This window comes from Carassius auratus, unplaced genomic scaffold, assembly GCF_003368295.1.
Source record: "Carassius auratus strain Wakin unplaced genomic scaffold, ASM336829v1 scaf_tig00011338, whole genome shotgun sequence".
Lineage (NCBI taxonomy): Eukaryota > Metazoa > Chordata > Actinopteri > Cypriniformes > Cyprinidae > Carassius > Carassius auratus.
Genome location: NW_020524193.1, coordinates 12,544 through 36,756, shown reverse-complemented (window position 1 = coordinate 36,756; position 24,213 = coordinate 12,544). Strand labels below are relative to the sequence as shown.

General features: G+C 36.8%; 1 protein-coding gene across 1 annotated transcript; it reads left to right on the top strand.

Annotated features, from left to right (window-relative positions):
- Positions 1–865: 865 nt before the first annotated feature.
- Positions 866–12,795, top strand: LOC113073079 (protein LBH-like). Its single transcript, XM_026245987.1, has 4 exons — positions 866–1,065; positions 7,158–7,267; positions 10,356–10,521; positions 11,441–12,795. Exons 2-4 carry the CDS (start codon positions 7,181–7,183, stop codon positions 11,485–11,487), a joined length of 300 nt encoding a protein of 99 aa, XP_026101772.1. The 5' UTR covers positions 866–1,065; positions 7,158–7,180; the 3' UTR covers positions 11,488–12,795.
- Positions 12,796–24,213: the final 11,418 nt, after the last annotated feature.

Below are 24,213 nucleotides of genomic sequence, written 5' to 3'. Positions count from 1 at the left end.
AAAGGGAAAAAATGGTGAGAAATTATACTTAAATGAAAGTATAGATACTTTGTAAAAAAAAAAAAAAAAAAAGTACCTCACCAGAAATTTCCTTTAGTGAAAAAAGTTTCCAGATTTTATTAATATAATTTTGACCGTATTCAAGAGACAGCAGAGATTTCTTCAATAATGCAAATTTGATGCATAAAATTTGTTAAGCAACCTGAATAATCACAAGGCACTGACTATATAATCGACTTGAAACTGTAACTAAACACTTAATTACTCAACAGTTAATTTTATAGTTGTAAGACTTCTACATACATTTTTTTTTTTCAGTGATAAATTACTTTGTCAAGTCATGTTGTAGTAACAAGTCATGTTCAAGTCATGTTGTAATGACATAAAAATGTGAGGAGAAATGCCTTTGGAATGTAATAAAGAATGAAAATCTTTTTAATTCAGAATATTTATAATATTATAACAACAAATCGACAAAATACTAAAGTGTATTCTACAAATGATCTTGTACTTGATCTAAAGACCTTAAAATGATTTAGATTAGCACATTTATAGTATATTTTTAGATTTGAGTAGCTGAGTAGTTCACACACCTGATAACAAGATTTACAATACTTTATTAACAAATTACATTTATTTTAATTAAAATGCATTGTTGAAAATAAATCATACATGCATTTCAGAGATAATATGTGAAAAGGTAACCATTACATGATTTGTAGAGGACATTAAACATTTCATAATTTCTTTTTAACTGGGGTATATGCATATTCAGTATTTGACTTATGGCAATTGCACAATACTAAGCTAAACTATTTGCATCTTAAAACCATCGTGAGAGCCAGAGGTGTCTCTCTCTCTCTTACTCACTCACTCACACTCTCACACAGTCGTGCTCTTGTGACTCGGGTGAGTGTGCATGAAATTACAGTCGCGCGCTCTGAGGTAACAGCTTTAGTCTGGGAGAATCTGACTTGAGTCTGACTGTGTCTAGCAGACACATCCACTGGAAAGAGCAGCAGTCACGGGCTTTACGCGGAGAGACAACACTTCAGAAGGCTACAGGTATGAGCACTTTACACACCGGCCGTGCAAATGCGCGCATGAGCTTGATCACCAGAATTCAGTGCACCAAAATTGTTGCACTATGTGTCATATATTTTCATGCAAGTGATTTCGAATAGGTCTAGCCTGTTATAGCCTGAATTGAAACAAGTTTCTGGTGCTAACGCAATATTTTAAATAACAACACGAAAATTTAGAATTACTCAGCTATTCATGTCAGCGCTTTTCTTTGACTAATGATGCGCTCTAATTAAAATAATTGTCAAAAATAGTCTGCTTTTCTTATCTTTGTTACTTTGCCATTATCATGCGTTCGGATTTGGTCTCTTATTATAGCTCCAGCATCATTCTGATATTAAAGCAATATCATTTATTCACCCTCATACCTTTCTAAACCCACATTCTTTCTGAAATGCATCCTGGCACTTATTAAGAGTCACGGGACTCTTAGTAACAAAATCTTTTTACTCGACGCTTTTTAGATAGATAATCTTATCTAATCAGTTGTTGGGAAAAGTGATATAACAACAACGAATAGTTCAAGTCTGGGTGCTGACCAATACCTGTGCATGCTTTTGTTGCATAAAAAGGACTAATATATATATATATATATATATATATATATATATATATATATATATATATGTATATATATATATATATATATATATATATATATATATATATATATATATATATATTAAATTTTTAACGTTGTTATTGATATTCTGAATAATATTAAAAGACACTCTTGCTATAGCATGGTTTGTGCATAACAACACTCCTTTCTCCAAATAAAACTTTCAGGAAAATAGTTATGCTAGTGAACTACCAATGTTTATGTTACAGAGATTACATTGCTGTAAATAAATAAATAAATAAATAAAAAAGGAAGAAAGAAAGAAAATGGAAGTCTTAGGATGCAATGAAAGTGAATGGTGACTGAGGGTCAGAAGCGGCTTTAGTGAATTGGGGGGCCCAGGCAAATTTTAGGAATGAAGCCCTATATATTTGCACACATTTACCTAGATCAGGGGTGGAGAAGATCGGTCCTGGAGAGCTGCAGCACTGCAGTGTTTTGCTTCAACCCTAATCAAACACACCTGAACAAGCTAATCAAGGTCTGAAGGGTTAGGGTTGGAGCTGAACTGCAGGACCGGAGTTCACCATCCCTGACCTAGATCAACCTTGAGACTTTTTAACCTTTTTTAACCTTTTTTTTTTCTTTTTTAGAAAAGGGATGAGTCAGAAGTATAAAAGGTTAGATTCATTTAAAATGTGGTTACGTGGGTGGATTTTTGCATTAGTCTGAACAAAACTATAGATTGAATTACTGAAAATGCATATTCATTCTCTGCTAGTTGGAGGCGCTTGTGGAATGTCAGAAATGTATCGGTTTTTCCCGATAACGACTGTAAACGAAGCAGCGCTGCACTCATAAACGCTACTTTAACAGATAAAGTGAAAAAAACTGGCATCGATACTTTTCTGAAGACAGTCGGTTCCCTTCAGAGATTCATTCATGTAAAAACTTGAATTAGTAAGAATGAGAAAAGTGTGTAAAAACCTATATTGACTATAGAAAAGTCTGCTGATGAGTTAGGTTTCCAGCGAGGCTCTGGGCACCAGGTATATTTTTCATGTTCATAAATAAAATTTGTTCTCTGAATGACAAATTTTCTATTTAAAACTCCTCATACGAGTGTCTGCGTGAGGCTGAGTTGTGAGAGAGGACACAGGTTGCCAGATCCAACTATAATAAGCGTCTTTGGACTTGTCTTTTCCTCTTAATTTTACACTTTAGAACGTGGGTGTCAAACTCAATTCCCGCAGAGATTTGTTCCAATCCTGCTCCAACACACATACCATGTAGTTTTCAGATAAGCCTGAAGAACTTGAGTAGTTGGATCAGGTCTGTTTAATTAGGGTTGAATATAAACTGTGCAGGGCTCTGGCCCTCCAGGATTTGAGTTTGACACCCCTGCTTTAGAAGGTAAATAAAATGGGAAGTTGCAGTTTAGGGTTAGCGATACCTTTATCTTATCTTATTTGCAAAATATTTGAAATATTTGTTTTTTATTCATTTTCATAGCAATATTGGTCTACACTGATCGCCAGCACTTAAACTGACAGTAATCAAAAAAGCCCACGGACAGGTTATTGCTGATATGATTACACATTCTGTAAGAAAAACACCATGATATTATCTGTCAGAAACTTTATATTAAAAACAGTAGCATTTACCACAAGTACACAGATAGATGTAGAATATCTAGGTTACAGATTGAAATAAAATGTGCAAACACTAGCCATGATGAATGCTATTTCATTCGTTACATTTTCGCTAAAACATTAATAAGAGCACTACATTTATCACCTATATAGCAATTCTTATTAATGAAAACTATAACAGTAATACATATTGTTGCATAAATGATAAACAAGTGATACAATTATCAGACATGATTGGATATGCAGACGGTTGTCATGGTAATAAACACCATAAACAGCTACTGTCTGTGTTTAATGCGTGTCTTGTATATGAAAAGCATATTAGGTGGCCCTTGGCTTTTGGGGGCCCAAGGTGCTTGGTGACCTTTGCCTAATGGGTAAGTCTGCCCCTGCCGAGGGTCTCCGTTGGTGTTCCACAGAATAAATAAAGCCATATGGGTTTGGAATAAGTTGGGGGTCAGTCAATCTTGTCAGAAGTTACATTTTTTGGCGGTGAAAAAGTAAACATGAAGCCTTGTAAAAATCATTTTATAACTACATTATGCAATTCTGATGGACATAAAAACAGATTTCTAATGTCTTAAAGTTTGACCATCTCTGTTGGCGCTTTTCATTGCTTTATTCATCGATTTATTATTTTCAATTTTGCATGCGACGGTGTGTTTTTCTTTTGTGAAATGACTTGTTTTGCAGTAAAGGTCTGGCTTTATTGACGGTGTATTGTTCTCAACAGTCAATAATCTGAAAGGTAGTGTGTTATTTGAAGTGTGTTTTGTGCATGCTTTGTGATCGCGACATTTAGTTCTGAGTTTTGCTATAACAGTCATTTCAGTATCAGTCATTGCCTAGATTTGAGTAAGATTTTCCATGTCACCAGGAAGGGGGTGAGGTCTGTCGTTGCACCCAGTCATATTCAATTATTCAGATACCGTCTCTATTTTTCACAGAAATGCAGAGCCACACATAGTTAGACACCTTTAAATAGTAGAAAATAATGTCTCTAACTAACCACCATGCACTCCACGGGGAGTTTACTGAACACGGGACTTTCTTTAAAAACCGGAGATACTTAAAAGTGCAATGTGCCACAATAACACCAGCACTGTTTTTTCAGGGATGCCCGTCTGAAAATATTTTGATGGGCATATGAAGTCTTTGTGTGGCCGCCTACAAAGCCAGTCTTCCACAGTGTTTTGTCTCACTATAAATGGCACCAACCACACGCACAGCCCTTTGATCCCTCTCTCAAGCCCCTTTTGTCTTTGCCGTTCACTTTCAGCAGTGAAAAGGCCTGTATGCTAACAAGGGTCTGGGGAGTGAGCTGCATTTGTGCTGGTCACTATCAACATAATAGCGAGCACGAATCAGTCCATTTTCAACCAACATTAAAGGCAGAGAACATAAACAGCTATGTTCCTTTATCTGTCTGCCATCCAGCATCTGTTTGCTGCTAATTAATCTGAACAGTGTTTTTGGTAAAAAGTTCATTATTTGGGGATGGTTTTTCATGCTCGGTCTTTAAACTGCTGTGATCTTTGATAGCAGTGAGTAAGATTGTAGCTCGTGGGTCTGTTTTATCAGGTTAATATGTCGTTCTTTGATCCAAATGATTTATTTCTTCATCGTTTCATTTTCACTATCCTTTAATCCTTTTCTTTGATAGTTCTGCTTATTTCTACGTTCTTTCATCTGCTCACCCTCAGTTTTCTGTATCCCTCATTCTTTGATTCATTTGAGTCACGCAGTTCCCAAATGGAATCAAGAGGAAAATGCAATGATAATGATAAAGTATAATATCCTCATACCCAGACCTTTGGTTTCTCAGATAAAACCAAAATATATTTAAAGTGGCTGTTTTGTAATGAAGGTCTCTCACTTCATTTTTCATTACATCAAAGCATAAGAAGCATCATTGTGGTCTCTTCACAGCCTTATCTCAGATCAGCTAAGCCTGGATACTGGTTTTATCCATGCAAATGATCAGGTGATAGTATGTGTGTCATCAGATTAAAAAAGCAGGTTTGTTGTGTGCATGTGCAACATTGTAAGCTTGCTCATGTGCATGCCTTTAATGCAGCATTTAATAATAAAACCATAATATAAAATCAATAAAATGCTACAAGGTTACACACTATTACACTGTGAAACTAAATTATAAATTATATAACAAAATCTCATTCTTTATCAACTAAATACCATGCACGTTTTCATGGTAAAGGGCCGTGTTAGTCACCCAGCCTTCGTCATTCCTGCAGGACAGTGTGCATACAGTATGTGGCATGTGGAGGGCTGAAGATTCAGCCTTCAGGACCACCAGCTGGTCCACGTCGCATTAGACAGATCATGCAGCAGATAGATTATGCAAATGTAAATGTATCCAGTCTGTCCTGTATATTATTTAAGCAGTATCACACGAGCAAGAGTGCTGTCATAATATTGCTCAATAAACAAGGAGTTGATCCTCTAGATCTTACTTTTTAGGGTATGTTTACATGATACTGATGTACAAAAAATGGAAAGGTTTTTACTTTGGGTTTTTGTAAATTTTTGTTAGTTGAGTACAAAACGTAAAAACTTAAATAGAAATTAATATAAGTTAAAAAAAAAAGTAAATATAAATTAATGATGACAAAAAAGCTGATTCAAGTTTGGACACACCCTCTCATTCAAAAGGTTTTCTTTATTTTCATGACTATGAAAATTGTAGATTCACACTGAAGGAATCAAACCTATGAATTAACACATGTGGAATTATATACATAAAAAAGTTTGAAAAAAATGAAAATATGTCATATTGTAGGTTCTTCAAAGTAGCCACCTTTTGCTTTGATTACTGCTTTGCACACTCTTGGTATTCTCTTGATGAGCTTTAAGAGGTATTCACCTGAAATGGTCTTCAAACAGTCTTGAAGGAGTTCCCCCGAGAGATGCTTATCACTTGTTGGCCTTTTTGCCTTCTGTCTGCGGTCCAGCTCACCCCTAAACCATCTCGACTGGGTTCAGGTCCGGTGACTCTGGAGGCCAGGTCATCTGGTGCAGCACCCCATCACTCTCCTTCTTGCTCAAATAGCCCTTGATGGCTTCAGTCTGACTCTACACTACTTCATAGTCATGAAAATAAACAAACTCTTTGAATGAGAAGGTGTGTCCAAACTTTTGGTCTGTACTGTACATATTAATATATATATAGCAAGATACATACATATATTATTATTATTATAAAGATGTAACAAATGTACTTTATGTGCTTACATCTTCAACTGACTTTACTAAAGTATTATTTGATTTGTCTGAACCAACTGACTACTTTAGGTTACACCAAACAGAAGTTCAATTTAAGATCAATATTATGTAAAAGATACTATGTTGTTACAGTGTAAAATTTAAAAAGCGATGTTCTGTAAACTTAAGCAAAGCTGTTGATTTTAGTTTTTAATATGGGAAAGATTTCCTATACTGCGCACAACTGGACGCTCGGCACCATTCAGTTTCCATCTCCTAAATGAGTTTTGCATTTAGAATGACTTGGAGAACAGCCTTGACATTATTGCGACCCAATAAATGTATCCTCTCGCTTGATTTTAGCTGATGAGTGTGAAAGTAATTTTCTTCGAAAATGGTGCAAGAGCTGATTTGAATAACAAACCATGTAAAGACTTGCTCTGCATAACATCATGGTAGGTGAACATGGATTGGCTGGATGGTTTGGGCAGGATCTTTTCATAGATGAGAAAATAACCCAGCTGTTGTTATTGCAGGTGGCTCATATTAATCGGTCTCTCCCACATTCATAGGCAAATGAGTGGACCGAGCGACGTTGTGACTATCCGAGTGTAAATGCACTTCTTCCTGACTTGTAGGTTTAAGTGTGTCACCGGGCAGCATGACGGAGGTGCTGAACAGCTGTGACTCTGCGGTGGGAGACTACAGTGTGAGCGGTGCGTCTGAGGAGCAAAGCATCTCTTTTCAGGTGGGTTGCGCTCCTCTTAGTCAACTGGCTGGATGCTCTCTTGAAATTCATATCAATGTTTTTATTCAAGCCACAGGAACAGGGCTAGTGTAATACAATAATATATACATTCACTGGTCATTTTCAAATACAGGGATTTAACACAGATTATGATCATATGACTCATTAAATTGCTATTTGCCAAAATGTTTTAAAAAATAATAATTATAAAATAGAAAAGACAAAGTGAATGTATGGACGCATGGCCGTAGCCAGGCTTTGAAAATTAGTGAGGTCCAGGGGGTTTCTATAATAACCCCCTTATTATAGAATTGTGCTATAAGAAACCCTATAAATACAACTAATTATATACACTAATACTTGAAAAGAAACCAAAATGTAGATGTTTTTGGATGAATACTTTTTTTTAAATCATACCCTATTTATTGCATCAAAGTTTGTTAATACTTTACTATATTTATGGGGTGGACAATTTTATCAGTTGTTTATTATTTATGCAACCATACATATTGCTGTTATAATTTTTATTTTATTTATAACAATTATTTAGCTGATAACTTTGTCTAGGGCTCTTATGAATGTTTATAGCATGATTTGTGAAAGTTTGAATACTATACTGAATGACATAGAATTGACTTCTTAATGGCTAGTGTTTCCGTATTTTATTGAGCCTGTCCTCCAATAAAAACGATCATATAGGTCATTTGTGCAAGCACCTTATTACGACCTATATTTACGTTTTAAAGTTAAGCGCCCTCTAGCGGGCGTAAAAATAATGACAGTATCGCGTTGCATCTGTCGTCATGAAATGACCTATAACGTCATTACCAATCAAAACGCACGTTTATTTAAATGCAATGTGTGGGCTTTTTACTCCGATCTCACAGTATTTCCTACATATTTTACTAGGGGGCTTGTTCGTTCGAATGACCACACCTAACCCCACCCCTAAACGTAACCCATATACATTTTCGTGCACCTCCGTTCCCTGGGATCAAACCCATGATAGCATGATTACATATCAAACTATAACACAATGATCTACCAACTGAGCTTCACGAAACGCAAACCAGAGTGCAAATAAAAGAGTACAAAACATTAATATGAAAATAACCTTTTGCCGATAGGGGCGCAATTGTAGTATACGCTCTGATGGGTCGTATTTCGGGGATTTGGACAAACGACCTATACGAGTGTATTGGTTGAAGGACAGGTTGATTTCATTTCATTCTGTCCCCTAAGTTAATTGTTTTACAGATCTTTGCACTAGTGTTCGACTGCATTTTGATAGCAATGATAACGTTTGTGACAAATACACATTCTTAATTATACATGCAGACATTCATATGAGGAGCTTAGCAGCAATTCAGTCAATCAGAGAACAAATTTTATTTTTGAACATGAAAAATTTACCGAGATCCGGACCTTGGTGACCTAATAGCTGGCTAACTCCGGGTCTTCTGCCGGAAGGTTTTATGCTTACAGTAATTTTTTTATACTGAAGTGATTTGCAAGATGGCGCCCGTGAGAAATTCTAACTTCTGACAATGAAAAGAGAGAGTGACCTTAAAATAGCACCATTATGTTGATGAGAATGATAACATACATATATTTAAAGCCTGTTCACACCAACTGTTTTACTGTTTAATAAACACGTTTTTTAAAAGTTGAACCTTTTTTAACAAGTTGCATTTTTAGAATGCTGTGACATGCACAAGATAATGCAAAAGATGCATGGCATGTGTGCAACAGTTGAACACGTCCATCTAGTGTATATTTTGCATAGAAAATCAATCAAAAAATGGCACAGTGGAGTGTGAATGGCCCCATAATAGTATCATTCCTCTGTGTCCTTTATAGTTGTGCTATTGATACTATTCTCGCAGAATTGTAGTTTTCATTCTTGGTGTGTCCATTAAGTGGCATCTTACAAAAATATTTGAGCATTCAGTCCCACGACTGACCAATCAAAATCATCTATTCCAGAGAGCAGGGTAGGAATAGGTTACTTTTTAAGTCATGGTCAGACACACATACATGCTGAGTGTTTTTCCGGTTATCTTATAGATGACTGTGATGGGTCTCAGTGGGTCTAATTGGAGCTTTAGCTATACCATTATTCATTTCAGCATGATTGGAGTCCCTTTCATTTTGAAAAAAAAACAAAAAACCTTCAGATAACTGCTCGTTCATACAGCCTGCTGGATGAATTCAGATTCCTCAGACAATCTTTTCAGGAAATGATTATCGTTACCCTTTCTTTACCACAGGATGAGCAGTTCTATCATATGCTAGCTGAATGAAACATGTCTGAATCTGTCATTCACTCGGTTATGTAAGCTCTTTCTGTACTGTGTAAACCAACATGCAAAGCACACCCTTTTCCACTGTTGGCGCAGATGCTTTTAGACAATTCACGTCTCGCTCGATGCCCCCACGTTGCAGACACACTCTCAAGACGCTCTTGTTCACACTTCACTGCAATTGTGGAGCAATAAACATACACAGCTTGAGTCACATCCTGCTCTGGTGAACTCAGCTGTGCTATGGCAATAGGACTCACACAAGGCTTGAGGTGAATGCCAAACACATTATTAATAAAAACCCATTGTTTTTGATGGAACTGCTGGAGGGGAGATTTTGTAAACATCTATTTACTTATATTACAAGTGATTGCCCCCCCCCCCCAAAAAAAAGAAAAAAAAAAAGTAATTATTCTCTCTGATTGCTTATAATGGGAACGCACTGAAAATTTTAAGTAGGATTTAGTGCTGAATGCTTCCAAGGTTAACATTTTTAACAGGTTAATAAAAAGGTTAATACATTTTTAACAGTAATTTTTGGTTTTGTTTTCCAGTAAATATTTGACAAAACATATCATGAAAATACAAAAGAAACAACGTTTTGTGCAGGTTTATGCTAAAATGAACACTTCTGCTTCCAATAGAGGGTTTAATGAGGTCCTCAGATCTTCTGACAGGAAGTAAAGGTCAAATCATGCTGTTTCATAAAAACTGTCAGGACATGTTGAGAACTTTAGCTCACTGAACTGTCATGTACTGTGGCATCTTATATTCCTGTGTTGTAGATCTTCCCAGACTCCCATGAACGGTTCCCAAAGCTTTCCAAACGCTTGCCATCCATCGTGGTTGAACCCACTGAGAGCGGGGAGGTGGAGAGCGGGGAACTCCGCTGGCCTCCTGATGATCTGAGCCCTACAGACGAGCCCAGAGACAAACAGGCCCAGGCTGCAAGTAAGTTCATGTTAACCATAATAAGAATGTCCCCTTTAAGTTTACTGTTATTCTCTCTAATCTCAATTTTTTTTTTTTTTTTTTACATCAAAATATTTATTTTAACACATCACATAAATCTTCGTCTTACTATGTGCAATACTGAAAACATTTATACAGAACACAAAAATGGTAACCTAAAAATGGTAACATCTGGATGAACTGGTGTTAGTCAAAAATATAATTTAACATCCCTGAATCCACCAAAAATAAATTGATTTATACAATTATTATTATTATTATTATTTAAATCCGGTAGAATAAGCTCTTTATGGTTACAGTTGCAAGTTACCTTTTTAAAGTGTACTGTTATATTTATTTATTTTTAAGATTTTTGAAAAAAGCCTCTTATTCTCATCAAGGCTGCATTTCTTTGATCAAAAATACAGAAATATCATTAAAATTTAAAATGCACTTAAAAATAACATTTTCTCTTGTATTATATCTTAAAATGTTTTTTTTTCTTCCTGAGATAGCAACGCTGAATTTTCAGTAGGCATTACTCCAGTCTTCAGTGTCCCATGATCCTTCAAAAAATGATCTACTGTAATATGCTGATTTGATGCTCTAGAAACACTAATTATTATCAATGTTGAAGCCTTAATATTGCTTAATATTTTTGTGGAAACCGTGATATATTTTTCAGGATTTTCTACTTTCTTTTCTGTCACTTTGATTCGATGCAATGTATCCTTGCTGAATAACTGTATTAATTTCTTTAAAAGAAAATATATTTTAAAGCTCTAAAAAATGTTGTACATTTTCTGAAATTCACTTCAAATGCAGTTTAGCACAATTCGAAATGCAGTCCTGTAGCATCAGAGGCAGATGCATGTAAGGAAACCGAATTTACGGGATGTTTATTGTGTTTGTATTTCAGGTGACAAGGCCACAGAAGACAGCCAAGAGGTCGCGACAGAAAACTAATGGGCGAAGGTTGGCACCAATCCAGCCAGTCACTGTGAATGTCTTCAGTATGGACAGGAGTGAATTGGAGACTCCACCAGTTAGGTCTGCTTATCATCCACACTAGAGCTGAAAAGAGGCCTGAGAGACTGCCTTAACTGAGCTAACTCACGTGCCAAACTCTAGTGGTAGTCAGCTTGAGTTGTAAAAGATCTCCATTAACACCATGATACCCATTAGAATTATAAATTATAGATTGGCATTCATTTATGTATTTATTTGCTTTGGACCAAAGTCTTTCATTCCTTCCTATCAAAAGGACATAGCTTCAGGATGTTAATTCAATGTATTATATCAGCGTAAATTAAGTGAAAATGGATTTCAGATAACATGTAAATGAACTACAGTGCACAATGGCCAGCGTAGATTTCAAACTCTACGCCATGTACAGTAGATCTCAGTTCGTTTTCACGTTCACCTAGGGTTTTCTTCTTAACATGCTTTCCAGATTTGTACTTATTCTTTGGCACTTGCATTAATCCTCTGTTCTTCACATCGCTGCTGCTTATTTACTAGTGTCTGTCCGAGCTGCTGTAAATGTAGCTTTCATTGCCTTAGACATTTATTTGTAGTTACACTGTATGTACATCATCATTTAAATGAAATTACTGTTCGCATAAATGTTCAGACGGTCATTATTTTCCCATTATATGTATCTGTCACCTTCCAAAGGCGAAACTCTTTGGTGCTTCAGAGTCTGTTGAATATCACTGTATTCTGTAAGTATTACAGTATTTGAGTATTAGTCTTAATATATTAATTATCTGTCTGGGAATGGGAATGAATGCACCAAAGTATCACTTAGCATTAAAGGCAGTTATTTCTACATCCGAGCTCTGTTGATTCATCAAATGAATGTATGTAGGATCCAGCCTTGACACATCACTGATTTCTTGTGGGTAGATGTCAAGTACTAGCCAAAGGCGCTTCTAGTTGAATACTGTGTTGACACGAGCAATAGTTATTCTAGCCCAGCAGCATCAGCAGCTCTAAGCAGTTGATGTTTTCCAGCCAGAGGCATTGCTAGAGCAGTTTTAGGGGCTTCAGTTCCCCTTGTCTTTCATCTCAACCCTCCTGAAACTTTTCTCTTTAACTGTCGAATCTCTTTAAAATCTGTTATAATCTTCAGCATGTTTGCTCTAGTGAGTGCAGTATCTGAGGTTAAGTAAGGCCTTTGAAAACTTTTTTTAAACTTCCAAACAAGGTTGTCAAGTTCATATTAGGTGTTTGTCTATATAAACTTTCTTTGTTATAAATTACATTTATCGGGGCCGGGGTTATTTACATTTATTTGAGTTTCAATTCATTGTAATTCTACAGATCTTTCTTCTGTGAAAACCTTTTTCAAAATATCTTCTTTTTTTAACTCCTTTTTGAAAATCCCTATCAGAAAAATCTATGGAAGAAATACTTCTGGAACCAAGGCTGCTGAAAAAGTGGGCGAGCAGTGCTGCACTTAATTCAGGGGTGTCCAATCCTTCCCCTGGTGGGCCACTGTCCTGCAAAGTTTAACTCTGCAGGACAGTAGCCCCCCAGCACTGAGTTTGGACACCCCTGACTTGATTGAGTGGTAAAGAAAAACAAAACACTGAGCCATATTCAAAATGTGATCATTTATGTTCCACCGAAGAAAGTCATGTTTGGAACTACATTAAGCGAGAACAAGACCTTTAAAATGATCTAATTTTACTCTCTTCAAAGACTGGCTTGTTCAAATTTTTCCCAGAATGCACAATCCTGCCCTTTCTAAGTCTCAAGTTCACTACCTCCTTTCTAAATGAAGCTGAGGACCATGTGTGTTCAGGTAGAGAGAGCTGTCACGTCGAGTTTGTGCTCTCCAGTGGAAGCTCTCTCCGGATGGAGCACTAAAAGCACATCGTCAGGTGGCTCCTGGGAAATGAACCACTGTCAAGTTCAGCCACCTCCAGCGAGAGCGGCGAGATGATTTTCACTCATTTCCTGCCACTGAATGCTGCTGGCAGAGTGACCTTGTTTGGAGCCACAGGTTTCAGAAAATAAACATGTCACTCTTAAAGGATCTCCAAGATACCAAAGCTCGCTCGAGTAACATATATTACAGTTTCCCGTCACAGAAGCTGTCGGTATGAGTCCGCTCTGATTTAAAAAGTGTTCCTACGCATGCCCATGCACCCACACATGCAGAAATACACAACTAGTGCAGCCAACACAACTTGAACAATCTTAAAGGCTTTTTTTTGCTGGGCCTCTGTGAATAATGAAGGTTGCAACCGTAGGTGGACCAAACATGTCATGTTATTTTGACTAAGACTAAAGCTTTCTGGCACACTTCTCAGAGAGTTCTTGAATCCAAGGCAGCATTTAAAATATGTGTATCTACGTCTATCTACCATTAGTTCTTAAATAAGCCTAGTATTTCACAGTGTTGGGCTCTCAGATTGATACAGCGCCTTTGACTCTGTGTTAAAAAGGAGTTTCAAGCCCATCCACTGTCGTCGCCGAATGACATATTATGAAGCAGTGCCACGGACCCCAGCGGGACACTCGGCATCTACCTATTATAAAGTGAGCGCTGTACACCTGCCCCATTACTCACTCCTACACCACCCACCTCCATTTCCAACCTTCTCTTATTTATCATTTCATCCCTCCCTCTCTTTCTCTCTCGTTCTCTGTCTCTCATTTGCTGGAGAGCTCTTTTGATGCGTTTGTCCTTTGGGACTTTGCGCTGTGGTGTTACCATAGCAACCACCTTGTCAAGCAGGCATCAGAGTGCTGTCTTTCTCCAGCGGCAGCGCACCGCTGAGTGCTCCTCCCCACTGACCCACTCACTTCGTCTGACTTTATCATAATACATTTTTTGTGCTATATTAGTGCTGCTATTAATCAGAGGTGAGGCGAAAAATAGCATGCCTCTTTGATGGCTTTTTCGATTGGTTCGATGTGGGAAGCCTTTTGTGGTGCGCGCTGAAATGTGTTTACTTAAATGTGCCTCCTGATGCAGACCGAGCCTGCTGTGTGCGTGGACAGACAAATGCACCAAGTTATGCAGAAACAGCTTTCACATGCTTGTGCATACATATTCCTGGCCACTTCAGGTCACACATTCTCATCTTTCTACCTTGTTAAAAGACCTGCATTGCTGGTGACCATCTTATGTTGGTTTTTGGATCCTAAACCAAGCCTCCCTAAATCAACCAGCTTCTTCAGAAAGACCATGTTGGTTGTTTGTGGTGTGGATATGTTGGTGCAGCACCAACAATAATCCAGCTTGGATCAGCATGGAAATTTACATTCTTTAAAATAAAATTAAAATTACATTTATGCATTTAGCAGACACTTTTATCCAAAGCGACTTACAGTGCATTCAGGCTATTAATTTTTACCTATCTTTAAGTTTGTTTAGTTCTTCTCATGTTCATTTAAAACTTCCGGAGACCCAGCTATGGAGTTTTTGTCTCTGTAGTGGCCTTTATATTTGAGTGAATTTCACCTCACATGTCACAGTGTTAAGTCTGGATTATATATATATATATATATATATATATATAAATCTTGAAACCTAAAAAATTGATTGGTGATTAAAAAACAAATTGCCTTTTCATGTCTATTCGTGTCATTACATTTTTTTGAAAAACGTGTCCTCTACAGTGGACATACCCTTACGAAAAAGAAGTTTATTCAAGTGTGCTATTAGTATACTTCTTTTAAACTTAAAATAGGAAAGTATACTTTTAGTTTACTTTTTATGTACTTCTCAGAAATGCTCTTTATGTACTTCTCAGAAATATACTTAAAATTACGTTTAAGTATACTTGACTTACACTTACAAAAAGTCTAAATATATTTGAGCTATACTCCTAGAATCTGTGCTTTCATTGTTTTATGGTAGAGGGTGCTAGTATTCATCTTCTGTACGAAATTTTCAAAAATACACAAGTGAAGAAGAAAAAGAAACACCACCCAGCAGGCACAGTACATCAATGTGACGTCAGGAAGATTAATGGACTTTTAGTTTGTATTTCTTCAGTTCCTGTTTACCTTTGTTGGTATTTACGCACTTCCTTGTTGCTAAAGTCAGTGTCATTATTAGTTTTGATCTGTTGAGCTGTGAAAGATTAATTATCTTGTCTGTGTTTGCTTTATACTCTTGCCTGCACTCTTTGTCCGGTCTCAAATCACGAATACATGTGTTTGACGCCTACCAGTTTTGGTAGATTATATTAAACTTTATTTGGAATTTTATTCATCTGGCTTTGTCTGTATTTCTGCAATCACTTCCATAAGCACTTTATAATAAGGACCCATTAGTTAATATTAGTTAAAGGAGTAGTTCACCTAAAAATGCTGAAAATGTACTGACCCTCTGGCCATCCAAGATGTAGATGAGTTGGTTTCTTCATCGGAACACATTTGGAGAAATGTAGCATTACTTCACTTGCTTATCAATGGATCCTCTGTAGTGAATGGGTGCCGTCAGAATGAGAGTCACAATAATCCACAAACATAACAATAAACATGACTCCAGTCAATCAATCAACAAATTATACAGCGAAAAGGGACATGTTTGTAGGAGGCTAATCTATAATTAAGGCGCAAATCTGTTCTTGGATACATTTTCAGCTAATTTTTAGTTTTTAGTTAATTCTTATAGTTGTTTTAATATAAAAGTATTATTAAAAAATTAGTTGAATCATTATTTAATAATGAGTGTTAAAAAACATATAAAATATATTAATGTCTAATGTGCACTTTGCATTGTTTGAAAACGCCTTAGCACCAAACCAACATGAGCCAATTTTTACTAATATGACAATTCAGTTTATTTAAGGTTCTTTCGGTTGATTTAAGGTTCAGAGTTCTCCATAAATACAGTCGTGTGGAGTTGAGCCAGGCTTTTTCCAGCAGTCGACAGCATTAAGCTTAATGCAGATGCTCACACCTGTGATCTGCCATGGAGCATTTTGTGAAACACTGAAGCCAGTGTTTACGGTCTGGAGAATAACCTTATATTAGTGATATGGACAGCATAATACAATCCTCTGTTTTCAAGCAGGGACCCACTGATGGCATAGAGGGGCAATTTTGAAAAGTAATTTAAAGGGGAAAGCTTGCAAGCCAAGCTGTGAAACCATGATCTGCAGAAGGAAAGAGAGAGAGGTGAGATTGGATGAGAGAAAGTTCAAAAGAGAACTGATGATGTTCTTTGTTCTGCCTCCTGAGCTAAAGAAATAAATAGTCAGAGGTGAAATGTCAGCATGTGAAATTACGTCAGAATTTTTGTTTCTTTGTGCATGTGGCTTGGTCTTCTATTGTAAATCCAGAGAGCTCCTATTGTGCCGTGCTCCTTGATTTGTCTCCGGAGGTCAGACGGTGGATGAACAATAAGGAAATGAGGGAAGATGTCAGAGCAAATTCAGGTGCCAATGAATCTGAAATGCATTCCATACCCCAACCCCCCCCCCCACACACACACAAAATGAATAGAGTCATGAGAAGCATCTTGAACTCAGGTATTTATGAGCCTGGAGGTTCTCAGGCGGTTCCTCTCCTCCATGGGACGGCAGCACTCCATGGTGAGCAGCCCAGCTGGGATCAGAGCGCTCACACTGAGTCAAAGTTCACGCTGCTACCTGCCAGCTACTCAGATGCCACACTAAAATAACAGCTGATATTTACAGTGGAAATGTCAAACCCAGCTGTGAGTTGAGTTGAGCACTGGCTGGCTTCCTTAAAAACATGCACACAATTAGAATTATTTAACTTGATTTTATGCATACTGATGTACATTATGGCATCGCCCCATTTGATCAATTATAGGTTACATATAAGACGAAAGTACAAACAATGTAATATATGTTTGAAACATGAGCATCTAAGTGTTTCTTTGCTGCAGTGATTCGACTGGTTTCTTTCCGAATTAAAAGAACATTTATAGAGCAGTTCAGTAGAATCCAAGTACACAAGAAGATGGCATGAAATCACAAAAACACAGGTACATTATTTAATATATTGTTTTTAGAGAATCTTTTAACTTGTTAAATAGCAGGCATTTATTGTCAAGCGACAAATGTGTAGGTTAACAATTAAGTAGAGCTCAAAACAAAGAGGAGAATAAATTTGTGAACATTATGAGTTACAAAAATGTTGCATAATAATAATAATGTATTGTTGGACTTCTATGATTATCAAATTGTATTATTATTATTATTGAAATCTAATGATAAGATAATATACTGTATCAAAAAGCAAAAATAAAATAATCAGTTCCTAAAGCACTAAACATAAAGATAATCTACAGCATTGTTGATCATTAAAAGTTAATATCAGTCAACATCTATTACAATGGTGCATGAGGATGAATAAATCGATGATACTATGGTCCATGTACCCCCCCCCCCCCCAAAAAAAAGGAAGAACAAAAAAAAAACACATGATAATACATTTTTTTACACTTGTTTTATCACTGCATCGTCATTTGGATGGTTACATTCATCAGTACTTAATGGGATCAATTATCGTTACATCAAACTGGCGATACGCGTGGCTGAAGTCAAATCTGGATGAATGCTCAAAGGAGATTTCAAAAACAAGAGGACACACACACACACACACAGTAACTCTACACACTTCTCAATCCTTCACACCTGAGTGGTCAACTGCATCTCTGCAGGATATGAAACCTCTTTCCATGAATACACATTGATGTTCAATGCTGAGCAATTTCTCCTCGGAGTATTACAAATCCAATTACCACTAAACAGCAGCACTCCTTTAGTCACAATCATTTTTCTCTCACTTCCTGTCTGTCTCGCTCTATTTTTCTTTTATTCTCGGCTCAGCAGTTTCCTCCTGGACTAGACCTTGTGCCAATAGTTGTGATAGCCTGCAATTCCTGCCTCTTACAATCAAACTGCCTGCCATTTCCAGGAGATGAAAATAAAGAGGTGGTTCAGAGTGGATTCAAGTAAAGGCCAGAACATGCTTAGTCACTCGCTTGGACATATCTCAGTTTGTGTGTGTGTATTTATGAAGTGCCAGTGCTTCCACTGTATACAGCATATTGAAAGTCCACTTAAGCCAAGTCTGTTCACTTGGTTGCCATATTGGGAAGAGAGCAACTTTCTGTTTAGCTCAAATATTGCAAAAAAAGAAGAAAAATAATAACAATAATGAAAAGATTATTTATTTTATATAGTTTATATTTCCTCTTTCATCCTTATTCTTATATTTGCCATAGATGCTTGTTAGATCATTCACCAGTATACTATATTTCAAAGACAATACAAGTAATTATGAAATTACATATTAAAGGGGTCATATGATGCAATTTCAAGCTGTCCTTTCCCTTTGGAGTGTTACAAGCTGTTCCTGCATATATAAGATCCCTAATGAGACTAAAGTCTCAGACCTAAAGAGATATTCGTTATAAAAACCATGCCTTCCTAAAACATCTTGTTTGAACAGGCTACGTCATGATGTAGGAAGATTTGCATAACACCGCCCAAATGTTCACACAAAGAAAGAAGGCGTAACTTTATTGTTGCTGCTGCTGCCGCCATGTTGTGGAGTCGCTGTTTCATTGCAAAACTAATCGTGTAAAACTACTTTGTTTGGCCTTCCAAAATAGGGCACGACAAGAAATCAGTGTTTTAGTTGTATTTACAACATTGTTCCAGTCCAAAACAGTTTAAACCACATATACGTGTGTGTGTGCAACGCATTTAATGGAGGACTGTTTCCTGAACCTACAATGCCAGCTGTTCTGACTCAAAGCCTAAGTTTGTTTTCATATTGAAAAAATTTGCCACTAGCGATTCAATCACGAGTTTTGAGCAGTGTAGAGTTGCGCTTGTTGTTTGTCATTTCTCCGATCACAAATGCAGACAAATGGTTTTATGTTTGCGTGGCGAGATACGGAACGTAATGCATAAAAAGACAGTATAAGTCATTAGAATCCTTAATTATGTCCCCTGCCCCACTGGATGCAACAAATGACTCCTTTATAATGGGTTTAATTGTTTTTTGTCTCGTCGCGCCGAGAGTTGGGATCACAGTATGTTAAGGGGTGTAACATTTCCGTCACATGCTTGAGGTATTTGGCAAATCACAACACACTGTATAGCTGGCCAATCAGAGCACACCTTCACTTTTCATAAAAAAATGTCATTTAATTATAAGTATCATTAAATTTAGTTTGCACTTAAGGATATTCTTTATTTCTGTAAGTAAATTTTTTTATATGCAACATGTTACTATTTTTAAGGGTTTTTCTCAAGGGAATGTTCCTGTTGAAGCTTGAGATGCTCTTTGGATCATTCTCAAATCATGCATACATTATATGAACTGTACGAGACAGTTTTCAGCATTGTCACATATATTCTTTATATCATCAGTCCTGTGGATGAATGGCTGGACATGGTTAAATATTCAGTCCATTCTTTTAGGATGTCTGTCTCCTCACACAATTTCATCCTGGGTGTCTGACCCATGAAATGGAGTGAATAGATAGACTGGCCTCAATTAGTGGCTGTCTGCAGGCATCATCTCTGATGGTCATATTCAGCGGCCAGTCAGCCGGAGGGAGCGGACAGATACATTTATCCAGAAATCACACATCTACTGCTGGAGCAAGTGTTTGAGAAAGCCGGCTGGAAATAATGATTATTTTTGCAATTCCGCTTCATACCGCTAATCAGCGACACTCTCGCTCTGATCAGTGAATGTCTGTTGTGCTCTCAGTGCTCTGCTATACGGGAGTGTGCGCTCTTCCGGCAGAAGTGCCCTCAGGACCCATATAAGGAAATTCCGCTCCATCTAACGTCACACAGAGCCATACTCGAAAAAAACTTTCCGAAACTTGTGACAAACCGGAAGGAGTATTTTTGGAACAAAATACTCCTTCAAACGTACAACTTAATTTTTGAAACTTTGTCCATGAATCCAACTCTTTAACAGTGTAAAAAACTCAGTATGCATGAAATAGCATTTCACCCCCCCCCCCCTTAATCATATACACACCTGTTTACCACACTGCTTCTCTGAAATACCTGTGAATAATGACTGTTGTTAACATTATCTCCTTCTGTACTTGTGACAATTATATAACATTTGTATTAATCTGAATAATAATAATAAAAACGGTGGTACATTAATGAAGATGTCAGCATACACACTTCAATTCTACATAACCAATATCCGTAAATAAAAATATTCCTCAACACATAATTCATGCATATTTTATTTTACTGACTGCAAATAAAAAAATGCAAGTAAAAAAAAAATGTACTTACATTTGAATGTAATGTGAAATTTTTACTTAAAGTTTTATATTACTAATTTACTTTATCAGTTATGAGTATATCATAACTTTGTAAATGTATGAGAAATAGCTGTGATTACTGAATAATACTGTATATACACTAAATTATATTACTAAATTATATGTATGTGAGTTATATTAAATTACAATAACATTCTGTAAATTGTATGCGGTTGGTCCCTAGTATGCCCAAAATTTCAGCCAGCTCTACATCACTGCTGCTAGTAACACACAAATTAAACACTTCACCTTTGATTTCCACGGTATTCTCTGATTTTATTCATTAGTATTTATCCTCCATGATGTAACATGGTGCAGAGGAGGATACCCAAAACCCACGGATGTCCTTCTCGCTGCCAGTGAAACGATTTGTGACAGTTTAAATCTTTTAGGTGACAACTTGAATCTTGTGGAGGTGTGCAGTGATTCAACATGAGTTTCCAGAGAAGCCCACCTGTTAACCGAGGAGGAAAATAAACTCATCGCAACCTCTGGGTCACGCTTCTGAGCTGCCATCTATGGTTGATGAATATGCATTTACAATCATCTCCATCCATTACAATCTCATCAAGGAAGAGAGAGATCCTGAGTCACATTCAAATCAGCTCTATCCCCTCTTATCATTATAACCCCAGGCCCATATGTACAGACTGATAGAGAGAGACCATGAGAAAGAAGAGCCTGGTTAGTGGAGGGGAGCGAGCGAGAGAGATAGATGGAGTGGTAGAGAGAGGGGGAAAAGACAGGATCAGGAAGAATGAGATTTGGTGAGTGGAGGGGTGCTGTTGAGCCTTTGTCAGAAGCAGATTAAAATTCATACAGTCTAATCAGCCGCTAAATTTAACCTTGTCAGCCAGACTCCTATTCTGTTCCTCATAGACACACACACACATACACACACACCTTGCCCTGCTATCGTTCACGGCAAAGAGGGAATTCAGCCGTGCTCCACCTATAAGCGAGACCTCACCGAAATATTATTACGCATTCATATTTCTCGACCGTGGATGAATAAATTCATATCACATGTGCACTGCAGACTACTATTCGCTGTTACCTTTCCCCCACTACACAGCAATTCACAAAAGCTTGGTTTTTATATCAGATACATGATATGGTAAGGAAATAAAGTGGAAATGAGGAAAGTGTGTTTTCAGAGGAAACTGAAAACATCATGTTTTGACAAAAATATACTCTTAAAAATAAAGGTTCTTTATTTGCATTTATGTTCCATGAAGAAGAATCTCCCACATCCATGAAAACTTTCCATCACGCATGTGGTGTCATAGCTTAATTTGATTGTATATTTAACTTTTGTTCGCATATAAACAATGAGTTGTGCTGTGAATCTTTTACATATCTTGAAAGTGTTCACCGATTTCATTAAAAATCTCAGGTTGCTTTGTATATGATTTGTAGAGTAACAGAATATATAACATGCAATTATGTAATTAACAAGTAATATTTTGTTCAAATGGCAAAACATGGGGAAAAGAGGGCGTTTAGCATTATTTGTTTGGGTGGTTGATTTATAATATGCTTTACGTGAAATATTCCAACAACAAAATAAAAATAATACATTTTAAAAACATGCACACTGTTAAACATCTCTTTGGTTTATATATATTAGCAAAAGTTGCTGATACTTTTTCACACATTCCTATCACTTACTAAATTTCTTATAACAGGGTGTTGGTATGTGTTTTTCTATGTTGTTTTTAATATATGTGGTTGCCAGTTAGTTAGTTATTGTCCTAAGTCAAAAGAGCCCAAGTTCTTAAATATGGCTTAAGATCCTCCAGTCTTAATGCCATCCATCCTTCAGTGTAAGTCTATGAGAATTTTCACCCTAAGAATTCGCACCTAACAACAATCAGAGTAAAACAAAAAATAAAAATTATTTGGTAGAGTTGAACTCTCATCTTCTGCCTCTTTCTCTTTTATCAAAAGTTACTTCTTATTGACTCAAAATTGACCTCTTATGACTTAAGTATAAACACTACACTGAGTTTTTTTTTTTTTTGTCAAAAAGGCGACTTTTTTTTTGAGAGAGTTTCATGTCATTTGCAATTACAACATGTCAGAGGCCAAGAGTCCCTGAATAACTTTCTCTAAACGATAATAGATCTTGATGTTCATTCCGATAATAAATTTTGAGCCACGAGGTCGCTTCTTGTTAACTTTAATTTAATTTAGTTGAAATTACTGAGAAGTCCTGCTGACCTCAATTTCTTCTTTCAAATAAACTGTGATGGACATTCATTTTTACTTCCATCACGATGACTACATACAGAAGCCTGGATTAATTGGTTTAAAAAGCATATTTCAACCAGTTCATTCAACCAGTTTACAATCATGTGATTGTAAATAAGTATAGCACATGTTAAACAAACACTAACTAAAACATATCTTAGCTAATATTATTATGCCACTTGGACAGAGAGAGTGACTGGAGGTGACAGAGGAGTGATAATGAGCACATTTACATTACAGGCTTGCAGATGAGCCTAGGGGAGCCTGATTAGGAATTGCCCTCTGGTTACTGAGGTGATTATTATTCTTATTGCGTCGCAGGATTTCCAAATACAGACTCCCGGGTTCTCTTGAAAGAGTCGCGCAGTCTGTGGAGAGACAGAATCCACGGGGCAATAACAGCTAACGAGGCACAGAGCGCCCTGAATGCATCTAAAAGTCCCAAGAGACCCAGCGATTAAGGGCCAGTGCAGACGTCCAGTAATTACTCACACAATAAGCTCTATAATAATGGGGGAAAAGATAGCCATTAGAATCCACTAGCATTCCCAGTTCAACTGCTGTGTCCGCGTAATACTCCCAAAGTCCATTTTATGCTTTTAAGAGGCCTCCAAAAATGACATGCACTACTGCTCAAAAGTTTGGTGGTCAGTGCGATTTTGTTTAAAAGAAACTAGTCATTTGCTTTTCAGGAAGGATGCATTCAAATTATTGAAAGTGACACTAAAGACATTTATAACGTTACATAAGATTTATGTTTTACATAGGCTAAATGCTGTTCTTTAGTACTTTCTATTCACAAGAAGAATCAAAGAAACAGCAGGACAGCTGTTTTCAGCATTGATAATAAATGCAGCGAATCAGCATATTAGAACATTTTTCTGAAGGATCTCGTGACTTGAGTAAAGATGCTGGACAAACAACTGTTCAACTGTTTAACAGTTTAATTATAGCAAACAATCAGTAGATTAAAATAAAGTGTTAGTTATCCAATGCCAATACTGACCCCTATATGTGCGAATGCATAATGCAAAAAAACAGTCACTGGGGCGGTACCCTGTCGAAGGACATACCTTTGTACCAAAACGGTCCATGTTAGTCCCTAAAAGATACAAAAGTGAGCCTTTTGAAAA